Source organism: Miniopterus natalensis, chromosome 6, assembly GCF_054644295.1.
Source record: "Miniopterus natalensis isolate mMinNat1 chromosome 6, mMinNat1.hap1, whole genome shotgun sequence".
Lineage (NCBI taxonomy): Eukaryota > Metazoa > Chordata > Mammalia > Chiroptera > Miniopteridae > Miniopterus > Miniopterus natalensis.
The window spans coordinates 73,270,367-73,283,571 of NC_142086.1; the positions used below are offsets into that span (position 1 = coordinate 73,270,367).

Genomic DNA, 13,205 nt, shown 5'->3' on the forward strand with positions numbered 1-13,205 from the left:
TAAAATACAGATAGAAGACCAGTTCTAGTGTGGGGTCATTGGGTTTATTATACTGGGCACAGGTCTGAGTATTTGCCCCATGGGAAAACAATTATATTTACACTCAATGCAAGAAATTATTTTGGGCCCGACCGGGCGTGGCTCAAAGGTTGAGCGTCGACCTAGGATCCAGGCGATCGGGGTTCGATTCCCGGTCAGGGCACATGCCCGGGTTGTGGGCTCGATCAATGACTCATCATTGATGTTTCTGTGTCTCTCTCTCCCTCTCCTTTCCTCTCTCTGAAATCAATAAAAATAAATTTTAAAAAAAAACCCACAAAAAACAAAAAACAGAAAGTAACTTGCTAGACTTTTTAAAAAAAATTTATTTTGGCTTTCTCAAAATAAATTTCTGGATTGTTTAGGGAAAAGGATGCTGATGATCATTTAGAAACATGATAGAGTTGTTCAGGTGTGTTACTCTGGACTGCTAAAGACAAGGAACAGATGTTCTTCTGAATTCCAGGTACTTATATCCACCTGCCTCCTAGTAGTCTTTTAGGAACTTCACAAGTGTCTCAAATGAAGTGTCTGAACCAGAAATCTTGTTGCAACCCCATCTCCACCTCTTCTGCCCCCAGCCTGCCGCATCTCAGGACTCAGAACAACCATCCATCTAGTTATTCAAGTCAGTAACTGGGAAACCATATTTCATTCTCCTCTCTCCCTTACCCTCCACACCTAATCTAGCATTAAATCCTGTTTGTTTTGTCTTCAGAAGATGCCTTACATCCATCCATTTCTCTGTATTTCCACTTCCAACACCCCAGCTCTGACCACCATCACCTCCTGACTGGTTTCCTTACTTTCTCCGTCTCTCCAATCCATGATACAAACAGCAGAGTGTTGTTGACAAAATATAAATTGGATTCTCTTATTCCCTCCAGTGATTTCTCAATGCACTAGGATAAAATCAAAAGTCCTCTACATGATTTTCTATAGGAATACTGCCAGCTCATAGGACATCTTTGTGTGAATCAACAAAGCACCCCTTCCTTAGACAAATTCAGCCTCTTGCCAGGCACAGTACTTGGTGAGCAAAGCACAGTCTGGATTCCAGGCCCCTTCTCTCCCTTGGCCTATGCTATTGTTCAGGGTACAACCCAAATGCCATCTAGGCAATCCTGGACTTCTCCAACCTAACTTTCACCACTTTCCTCATTTGATCTCTGTGTTCCAGCCACACTGAGATAGATAAGTCAGGAAGGAAATCAAATGCAAAACGTTTGGAAAGACTGCAAGGTATAACTTTCAGAGTTAATGGCCCACAAGATAACACTATTAAAAAAAACAACCCACTAAGTAACATTTTTTAGATGCTCAAGAAAAATGTATGCTGAGGTATTAAAATATCAATTGTTCAAAAAAAATTCTTGTGTGGTTAATTGATAAGAGACAAATAGTTATTTTAGGACAAAAAGACATCATCCAAAACATGGACAGATTGTTTAAGTTAGGAATGCATGTAACCTAGGTAGCACAGGACAAACTGTAAATTAGATTACAGGATTTTAGAAGGATTTTTTTAAAAAGTTCTTTTAATTTATTATGGGGAAGAGGCCATTTAGGAGATCTGTAGAGTCTCCTGATGAAGATGAAACAAAGTGGAAGCATCCAGGGAAGGAAAGGGGGTGGCTGACTACTTATATGAGTAGAATGTTCTATTTTACCTGAGTCAGGAAGCAAGGAGATCTTTTTACCCTTGAACTATTCCTTGGAATGAACTATTATGGGTAAGGAGAGGTAGATGGAAGGTGGGAAAGAAAAAGCACTGTAAATAGAAGGGACAAGAGTGATTTATTATTACTGATTTGATTTTCAATTTGCACAACCTGAGAAAGAGAAGTAAATGATGAGCTTCAGGTGGCATTTCTAAACATTTTAGGAAGCTGAAAAGAGATGCCAAGAACCATCTCAATGTGCTGACACTGCAGCACAGAGAGATGACACTACTGGTTCCTCCATGATCTGAACAGTTTGATGAGCCCCCAAACAGAATAATTTGCTTAAGCCAGTACATTATTTGTCATTGAGAAGACAAATTCATGCCAAATTGTCATGTTTATGTTTTTTTTTTTACATGTTGAAAGGAGCTGTTTGTTTAAAATATTTTAGATGACAGTTTTAGAAAACATCGAAGCACCATTCAACCACCTCCACTAGCAACACACTTAAGGGGCAAGATTAGCGGGCACCAGAGCTCAGCTGAAATAAGTCCTGCTCTGCGGGTCGGGCCCCTGCAGAAGCAGATCCTCCATGGTGGTTGCAGCCAGTCCCTGTAGCTGATCAGCCTGCGGGGGGGATCAATCCCTCCCATTGACATGCCAACAGCAATGAAGGCTCAACTACAACAGGAGGGTGGGTGCACCCCGCCAGCTTGGGTGATTGGGAAGGCTGTGCCACTGGACCCTACAGAACACCTAGTGCATAAAGCTATTCCATACAAGCCTGGAAGATATAGCAGCTCTACCTAACATGTAGAAACAAACACTGGAAGGTGGCCAAAATGAGGAGACAAAGAAACATGTCCCAAATGAAAGAACAGAACAAAACCCCAGCAGAAGAACTAAAGAGAATGGAGACAAGCAATCCACTAGATACAGAGTTCAAAACACTGGTTATAAGGATACTCAATGAACTTAGGGGAACAGTATATGAACTTAGAACTTCAACTAAGAGATAGGAAACATAAAAACAAAACTAGAAAACACAAAAGAGAGCCTCTCAGAAATGAAGAATACATTAACTGAAATGAAGAATGCAATTCAGGGAATCAACAGTGGAGTAGATAAAGCAGAGGATCAAATCAGAGATTTGGAAGATAAGGAAGCAGAAAACATACAATCACAACAGCCAAAAGAAAAAAGAATCCAAAAAACAAAACAGTATAAGAAGCCTCTGGGACAACTTCAAGCCTATCAACATTTGCATCATGGGGGTAACAGAAGGAGAAGAGAGAGAGCAAGGAATTAAAAACCTATTTGAAAAAATAATGATGAAAAACTTCCTTAACCCAGTGAAGGAAATAGACTTACAAGTCCAGGAAGCACAGAGACTCCCAAACAAGATGAATCCAAAGAGGCACACACTAAGATACATCATAATTAAAATGCGAACGGTTAAAGACAGAGAAAAATCTAAAAAGCAGCAAGAGAAAGACAGTGAGTTACCTACAAGGGAGCTCCCATAAGACTGTCAGATGATTTTTTCTCAAGGGTTGCTGGTTTGATTCCTGGTCAAGGACATGTACCTGGGTTGTGGGTTCATTCCCTGCACCCTGGTCAGGGTGCATGCAGGAGACAATCGGTCGATGTGTCTCTTTCACATTGATGTTTCTCTCTCCCTCCCTCCCCCTCTGTCTCCCTCTAGCCCCCTCCCTCCCTTCCTTCCACTCTCTCTGAAAAGCAATGTAAAAAATATCCTCTGGTGAGGATTAACAACAAAATTAAAGCATGCCCTCGATATTAATTTTAGCCATACATTTATGCATAAATGAAAATATTTTGTATGTGACAGCTTCATCCCTGTCAAATTTCATTTTATGAGTTAACCTTTTTAATTTTATTAATCCTTTTTAATTTTCTTAATGGCACACAAAATTATATTAGAACTTAATAGGCCATTTTAAAGAAGGATTTGAGTGGGATTTTTTGTTTTTCATTTTTTGTTTGTTTTTGGCCTCTCTTCAATGCTGGAATTGACAATTTCCTAAAGTAAACTTTTTTCCCCTGCCTTTTCACTATCAATCCAATTTCTCAGCCAGAAAATAAGATTTTGTTTGTTTAAACTATTTGTTTTTAAAAGATCTATGTACTATTTAAAATGAGGCCAACAGTGCAATTCTAAAATGTTCCTAAATGTGATATCTTAGTAATAATCTAAGAAAATACTTCGTTGGATTTTTTTTTTGTGGCACTACAAAGTGATAGTCAATAAATGATTCACTTATTATAAGCATTCTGGCTATAGGAGATTTCTTAACTGCACAATTGTCACTGAACGGTAACACCATTGTGCATTTGGAAGCAATTTTAAGTGTTCAGTATGTACATTAATTCCCATTCTTCACATCAAAGCAACACTTCAAATAAACAAAAATCTATGACAATTAGTAAACATGCAGTTATTTTAAAATGTGCTATCATTGTTGCATAGCAACTACTGATTTTATTATGTACTTCTTACATACTCTAAAATAATTAAACACAGGCACAAATTGCTATCTATTTTTTTGAATGTTAAAAGCATTTAAGTTATGAAGTTTATTCTAATATGTGTATTATATATTTATAAAGGGAACACTTCATTCCTACACAAAGGCACAGTGACCCAAGAAAGAGATGACAGTGTCATATTAGTGATTCTTCTTTCTCATCAGAGGACTTTTAGGGAACTTTTTATTCATAGTTTCAATAGCTAACACAGCTAAGACATAATTATCATATCTTGGCTTTACTGGTCTGGATCTTGATCTACTGCTAAGCTGAGTGATAAGATTTATTTTTATTTATTTTTTAATATATCTTTATTGATTTCAGAGAAAGGAAAGGAGATGGAGAGAGAGATAGAAACATCAATGATGAGAGTCATTGATCGGCTGCAGCCCACAACCCGTGCATGTGCCCTGACCGGGAATCGAACCCTGATCACCTGGATCCTAGGTCGACGCTCAACCGCTGAGCCACGCCTGGCCGGGCTGAGTGATAAGATTTATTAACAAGAAGTCATGTCCTCTCAACAAAATAAAATGTTATAGAAAAGTATACTGTCAAAATACATTTATGATGTAATTAATTTATCAGAAAGATATCATGGTTTTACTAAGAACTTACAGAATTCTACATAGGTTTATTTTCATCATCAAATTAACTTAGCATAAAGCAAGAATATAATACTCTTATATGGTCAGATGCTAACACTAACTTGGTGGACTTGCTGTGTTAGCCCCTCAGGGACAAGGTACAGTGAGCAGTAATACTAGAGTGGATCGTGAAAGCAGAGAGTGCTCCAGTAGATTGCATTTGAAAGTCCTTCATGGGGTGTGGCTGAGGAGATGAGAAATTTCTACACAAGCAAAGGCAGGAAAGTTCACTGTATCAGTCTAAGAGGAGCTAAGGAGTTTGAGGGAAAAGAAGGACCTGTAAGTCTCTATCCATGTTACTTTCATCAGTGAAATTTCTGAGTCAAAGATGGGACGTTTACAATCTCTCTTCATACTTATTGCGAAGCTGCTCTCCAAAAGGTGGCTGTAATTTCCAGTCCCTTGAAGAGTGAGTATGAAAGACTATCTCACTAGACCTTTAGCATACTGCAAAATCCACTCTACCAACTGGGTCTGCGAAAATGAATCCCTCATTGTTTTAATTTGCACTTTTTGGATTGTTAGTTAAGTTGATCACTTTTTTGTTTTTTTAAACATGGATTGGTAAAGATGGTGGGAAGTGAATAAGAACAGATTAGCCAATTGAGCACACTGAGGCTAATAAAAATTAGAAAGAATTAAAAAAGTGTGAGCTTTAAAGAAGAAAAACACCGTGCTACAAAATTAAACAAAATAAGAATGAGAACCTTAGAGCAACTTTATTTCATATTCTAAAATTTAATTGTTGCCCATATGAAACCTCTGGCGTAGTGATCATTTTTGTTACAGCCTGGATGTGCTGTCCCTGAGGGACAAGGGAAGGAGGAATGACTTATAGCAAGCCAGTACTAGCCGAGAGTATGGCCAACTGTGTGAAGATTGGAAATGAAAGTGACAGAATAATAATTGACCTGAGCCAGCAACAATACCTAAAAGGTTTCAGTCCTGTAGATGGCAGAGTGAGGGATTCCAGGTGGATATGTGGCAACTGCTTGTTGCTTGAGGTTACAAGTGTAGGGTCTAGTCACCAAAGAGAAGAACCTGATAATAACCAAACAGGGTGTCAGGGCTTCAGTCAAGCAGTCTGAATTAGTAGCTAGCTCTAGTTCTAGATGCAAATTTAAGTTATAATCAGCAAACCAAGGCAGAGGTTAGTGGTAGGGATAGGTAGCTAATGGGGAAGAAAAAGAGTTGGGAAGGCTTCAGTGCTTTGTGCATTGGTCTAAGAAATTCCAGAAGGAACCAAATGTGTGTATAGAAGCAAAGAAATCTATTTGGAATAGTCTTCTGGCAACCAAACAGAATGTTTAAAAAGCAAATAAGACACATGCTGATGAAAGCTACATTATCGTTACCTTCTCCCTCCGGTTATCATTATCCAACCGCTCCTGTCTAAGGGTTTCCTGCAGCTGCTCAATGTTTTTCTGATGTGAAATCAGCATCAATTCTCTGAAAACCATAAACCCGACAAATGAGTCAAGTCTCACCCCTAATACTCTTACTAAGTTGTACATCTTGACTCAGAGAATATAATTCACAACTTAGTCTGTTTATTCTCTTTGACAATATATATACTGCTACTAGATATGATTTTAAATGTTAACAGCAATTCACAAACACTGCATATAAGGCAAGTATTTTCTCAGGCTTAATTTCTGTGTGATAAGTAATGTTATTTGTACATGAAATAGTAACAACATATATGGAATCACAAACATAATAAAATGTTATACATTGTGGTTCTAAAGTATATGACTAAATTCTAACAGTAGACAATATTTTGTTTCTTCAAAAAAGGAAATTATATTGGGATGTGCTATAAAATCAACATGTTTGTGGTGTCTGCTAAATTTATTTTTCTTTTACTTACCTCAAATACTGATAGAAACAAACCAAATTGAGAGGGTAAAGCCTGAGATGTGGTATGGTATAGCACAAAACGTATTAGAAAACTAAAAACACAAAGAACATTTTAATCCACAAAAATGGATCTTAAAGCTTCGTGTGTGATCCTTTGGGTGGAGGTAATATGGGCGACTCATGAGAACCTTTCCCAGGGGCACTGAAATTAAGCCTTTGACTATCACAAGTAAAGGCAAAAGCATGTTTCTTGCTCAGGGCTCTTTCCTGTTTCTAAAATCACCATGACTTTTCTTACTATCCGTGCAGATGATGCTTCTCCATTGCTTATTCCTCTTTGTAAGCCCTTTGTTTCCCATCACCAATCTCTTCCTTCTAGCTCTGATCCCTTTTCTCAAACTTGTGACTTGCATTTATAACTGCTGTTGGGCATCTCTATCCTAATGATCCATCAACACCAAAGATTTCGCCTGGCCAGGCAGGGCTCAGCGGTTGAGCGTCAACCTGGGATCCAGGCGATCAGGGTTCGATTCCCGGTCAGGGCACATGCCCGGGTTGTGGGCTCAATCAATGACTCTCTCATCATTGATGCTTCTATCTCTCTCTCTCTCTCTCTCCCTTTCCTTTCCCCTCTCTGGAATCAATAAAGATATATTTAAAAACAAAACAAAACAAAAAAACACCAAAGATTTCAAACATCAAAAAAACATATTCACCGTCATCTCCTGCAATCTTGCGTTTCCTTTTGACTTCTGAAAACCTTTCTTTACAGTCAGAATCTTTGCTTGAAACCCCGAGTTATCTCTGACTTCCTCCATGTTCTACCACATCCACTCGGCAACAAGTCCTATCTATTCTGCTTCCTCTGTGTCAAACTATTTCTTCCCTTCCTTCCTCATTGCCAGCAACTTGTTAAGGTTCTTGACTTTATCTCCCACCTAGAGTATTTTAACAGACTCTAGTCTATCTCTTAATCTCTATTCTAGTCTCACTCATAATATTATTAAATTTTTTTTTACCATAATGAAAATAGTGCCGCCTACATTTCTAGTCTAGAAAATTTTAAAGATGCAAACATAAGATGACACATTTAACTTGGTAATCAGAAGTACAAATATCACTTGAGGGAAACTGACTGGAAAAACGAAACTCTCCAGGTTTCTCTTTCCAGCAATGTGTTGGACTAGGTACCTTGACAATTTTTTACTAAAAATAAGTAAAGTCATTTTTTCATTATTAAAAAAAATCTAAAAATTCATCAATAAACTGGACAAAAAGTGAGAAAAATGAAGAGAACAAAACTCATGTGAAAGAATGGAAAAAGATATCAGTGGAAAACTACTGGAATCTGAAAAAAATCTGTAGGTTAATTAATTATATTATACCAATATTAATTTCTTAGGTTTTACAGAAAACTGGCTATGCCATGGTTAAGAAAGATGGGGTAAAGGGAAACATCACCTCTCTGTACTGTCTTTGTGACTTTTCTAGAAATATAAAATTATTCCAAACTAAAGGTTAAAAAACTGAAATGAATGGAAGAACCCCAGCATTAAGTAGAGCATTGAAGCGAACTTTCATCTTGCAAGTACTTTCCAAATCTGATGAACTTGAGCTTTAAGATTTACAGCCATGAAGGGCACAGGACTCAGGAGACAAAGGAAGAGTCTACAAGGAAACTCACCTGAATGAAGTTACATCTCAAAGAGCTACTGATAGTATATGTGTGAAATTCATACTCAGAATGTGTAAAATACAAATAATATCTCTTCTCGAGGTACAAAAAGAAAATTACTCGCTTTGAATTTTGGTGCTAGGTAGAGGGGAAAATATAAATATCCCATAAGAATTTATAAACACAAACCAACCCTAATGTAAATTTGTATCCTGAATTCATATTACCTGAGTGGTCCCAAAAGCTTCATGTTGAGAAGATAACTTAATGTGGTGCTAGGTTAACCTTGTCTCCTAGTCTGGTAGGAAAACACCAATATTTTGGGGAGAAACCTATCTAAAACCTGGTGTACAAAGAATTCCTACCAATAAAGATATAAGACCTCTGGGATCATAGTGTTTAAAATCACAAAACTATTTTTTAAAAGCCAAAAAGAGAAAGAATTAGCAAACAAAAGACAGCATAATCAAACTTCCAAAGTATTGAATTTTCAGATACAGAAAATAAGTATGTTCAATAAAGTAAAAAAAAAAAAAAAAAAAAGGTGTTTTAAATGATTAATTAAATTTGAAAAAGAACCAAATTGAACTTGTAAGAATGATAAATATGATCATTGAAATCAAAAACTCTGTGAATGGTCTTATAGCAGACTATTCATAGCTAAAAAATGAAGTAATAAACTGAAAGGGACATTCAAAGAAATTATACAGCGTGCAGTATAGGGAGTCAAGAACATAAAAACGTGAAAGAGAAGTGGATATATGGAGGGCAGAGGGAAAAGATCTCATATATATCTATTCATTATTTCAGAAGAAAAAGAGAAATATCTGAAGAGCATATTTCATACTGGTGAAAAACAACCACCACAAATCTAGAAGCCCAATAGATTCTAAGTAAGACAAATAAAAATAAATCTTACACATAAGCACCTGGTAGTGTAAATGAAGAACATGAAAGTTAAAGAGATTTTAAAAGAAGTCGAAGAGAAAAAAACTGCATTATCTTCAAAGGAACCCAAACAAACCGAAAACTTATTTTCCAGCAGAAACAAAAAAAGCCAAAGACAGCAAAATAATATGTTCAAAATCTATGAGAAAATAACCATCAGCCTAAAGCTGGGTACCCAACAAAACTATCTGTAAGAATGAGGCTGAAATAATTATGCTCAGATAAATAAAACCAGAGTGTTTACCACTAGCTAAAGGGTCTTTACTTAAGGAGCTTCAAAGAATACACTTTGCAGAAAGGAATATATTCAGAAGGAAGGTCAGACATGCAAGAAGAAATGGTGAGCAAAGTGACAAACACACAGGCAGGGAGGGCTTCCCGGGCGTGTATGCTCAAGCCAGAGGTACAGGACCCATTCTTTGAAGAAGACCCTGTGCTTCTGCTTTAATGCTCTGTGGTCACTATTGAGAGATTCTTAATAATTTTATCTTTGAATTTGTGTTTTATAAGTGAGGGATAATTGAGCATGTGCCGGGCGTGGAGTTTCAGCTCACACACAGTTCTACATCCTGCCACCTCTCTGACTCCCCAGGACGGTTCTCAGCCCCCTGCTCCCTGCCCCTTGCTTATCATTTGTTTCCATCCTCTGCTTTGGGAGGGTATCCAGGCTGGGTACAGGCCTGGGGAAGGTGGAGATGGGGCATGTGTGCTCCCTGTGCTGAATCATGGGGCATGGCCCTGGGTGCCTGTGAGAGCCTGCACCCACCCCATGATTTCCCTGTGCCCAAGGGAGCACAGCATTTAATAGCAAACAAACAAACAAACAAACAAAAACCACCACCATGACAGGATGAGAAAGACCGTGAAGGAAAGGAAATAGCTTTTTCCAGTTTTTGAAGAAGGGCCCTACACTTTTACTTCGCACTGGGCCCTGAAAATTATATAGCCAGTTCTGCGTGTAGGTAATTATAAACAAATATCATCTGTATAGAAGAATAGTTCTGACGATGTGTAACTAATGGGGCTAACAAAAGACTAGAACAGAACACTGGAGAAAAATGTATTTCAGGATGGCAACTATCAGAGCTCAAGTGTTCTTTGATCCTTGAAATATCTGCAAGGAGTTTGAGATATTAAATTTAGACTTCGCTGAGTATCCATAGTAAAATTTCAAGAGAAATAAAGGGAGAGACCAAGGTGAGAGAGCGGGCAGGTGGGTAATACGGGGGGGTTTACGGACCACTATGCACACTATGGACCAGGCAGCGTCATCAGGCCTTGGAGGGACAGAGGTGATTTAGGAAGGCAGGGTCCCTGTGCAAGTGGTGCTCAAAATCCAGCAATGTAAAAGGAAGCTTTATCTTTTAAAGTGTGAGGAGACATCGCAGGTGCTGCCTGCCCTGCAGTCTCCAGGCTGGAGAAAAGGAGGTGAAGCAGAAGGAACAAAAAGTGAGGACAGCAAACGTGGGACTCCATTCAAACCTCTTAGGGCTTTCCTCCAAAGCTGGGGCCAGTCCTGTCGCCTTTGCAGGCAAGCTCATCTTCCTCTTGGCAGTTAACATTTGTGTTCTCAGCACTTTGTTTTGGACCTTTTTATTTTCTCTCTTCTTTCTCTAGGTGATCTTATCTACTCTTATGATTAAAATGCAATATAGATGCTGACAGTTCCCAAATTTTATCTCTAGCTCATATCTGTTCCCTGTGTATCTGACTCATGTATCAAACTCTCCACCTGACTGTTCTAAATTTATATTTCAGAGACATCTGAAACTTAAGAAGTCTGTAATTTCAGAGGCTTATAATACTAGTTTACTTTTTGCTTGTTAGGTGTCGTCTTCTGCTCTGCTCCACTTTTTGTTCCAGGATGCAGCCGAAAGAGCAACTCTTACCTGGGTATGCTGATTTTGTGACTCACAGAAAACTTGCCAAAACACAGGATTTGTTAAAGTTCTGCTTAGAATTGGTACATCTCACTTCTCTTATATTCAATGGTATATCTCACTTCTCTTATATTTAATATTCTCTTATATTAAATGGCCACGTCTGATGTCAATTAAGTATGGAGAGGTGGAGTCTATCCCAACTCTGAAATTCCACTGGACACCACCATGAGGATTCCCACCCTGGAGGTGGGAAACATTCTTTGCTTAGTCTACGGTTCTTTCACGTGGAAGTGATTCCTCAGTCCAGTTTTCTCCGTAGCTCCTGATTTTCCTCTCTGACATGTACTTGTCTGTGTTGGCCACATTAGAAAAGGGCATTTAGATTTTGCCCTGTTGGAAACAGCTTTCTCAACTTCCATCCTTCCCGTAGACTATCTACCTCATATAGCAAAAGACTTTGCAGATGTGATTAAGGATCTTGGGATGTGGAGATTATCTTAGATTATCTGGATATGCCCTAAGTGTAATTACCAAGGTTCTCTATATGAGAGGAAAGTTAATGTGGGAGAAGGTGATGATGTGATGACAGAAGCAGAGATTAGATTCGTGGAGTCAGGATCCAAGGAATGCCAGCAGCCTCTAAAATATAACACAGGCAAGGAATGGATTCTACCCTGGAGCCTCCAGAAAGAGCCAGCTTTACTGACACCTAGATTTTAGTCCCTTAACACTAATTTGGATTTCCAATCTCCAGAACTATAAGATAACAAACTGGTGGTGTTTTAAACCACTAAATTTGTGTTAATTTGTTATAGCAGCAATAGGAAACTAATACAATGGTTTGCCTTCAAGTGATATTACAAAACTTTGGGTATAAGATTAGAATATATAATAGTAAACTTGATTAAATATGGAGCAGTGGTCAATAGAAATAAAGCAGCACTTAACCTGGTTTTCAAAATGCCAGTATCAAAGAATGGATGTGGATGGCTGTGTGCTTGTTAGAAGTGGCCGGACGGCAAAATTCTGGCAATTTCATCCACTTTATTTTTTAGGTCAGGTTTCCTATTTGAAAAAAGGTCTTACTGATTAGAAAATTCCAAGGAACATTTTCAGAGGGTGCCTGTGAGTACATTGTAAGTTACCTTTACTATAAAATGGATGGTACTGAATACTTGAGATGCTCAAATTTCAGCCTCCCTGGATATAGTGATAATTTTGATACCACGCAAAAGTAGAATCCATTCCATATATATTCCTCTGATGTGCCCAGTACAAAACAGCACTGTTAAGTATATCCTTTTAGAACAAAACTGTGAAAGTCTCGTAGATTAGTGAAGCTAAAATATATTTGACCAAGGTTTAAACAATGTTAATCAAGTATAATTATTCACTGAAGTTTCAGAGAATTATGAAGTTCCTTATGAATCTGTACAAAGTATAAGGTGTGTTGAGTGAACTGTTATAAAAATTATGAACTTGTGTCTGTGATGGTAAGTTTGCTTGATACTTACGACTACAGAAATAAAGACTTCCATATGTCTTTGATTCCTGCTGAACCTCTGTTCATGACTAAAACTCTTCAGTGTGAGCCTTTCATGGGATAAGGCAGAAAGAATAATTCTACATGATGTGACAAACACTTAGCTGTCCTTGATTAGGGTGGAGTGGGCATTGAATAATGCACACAGAGATGATGGTATGTGTGAAAAAGATACTCCTGATTCCCAAAATAAAAACCACATTTATACAGCACACTCACGGAAGAACTTGCACCTTGCTCAGGAATACAAAACCATCTTAAGAAACTGAAACTGATAAAGGAAAACAGTTCTGTGTTGAAAGAACCTATAAAGAATCAACAGAACTAAAAGCTATCATTTGGACTCTAGTGAGCCTTTCTGCTAGAAATCTAGAGGAATGATAAGAAATAAAACAC

At 38.0% G+C, this 13,205-nt stretch overlaps 1 protein-coding gene across 1 annotated transcript in view; it reads right to left on the reverse strand.

Annotated features, from left to right (window-relative positions):
• LEKR1 (leucine, glutamate and lysine rich 1) overlaps positions 1–13,205 on the reverse strand; it is a 106,956-nt gene that overhangs the window by 15,053 nt on the left and 78,698 nt on the right. The window contains exon 10 of the mRNA XM_087818360.1: positions 6,256–6,349. Coding sequence (XP_087674486.1) covers positions 6,256–6,349 — 94 coding nt within the window. The remainder of the gene's footprint in view (positions 1–6,255; positions 6,350–13,205) is intronic.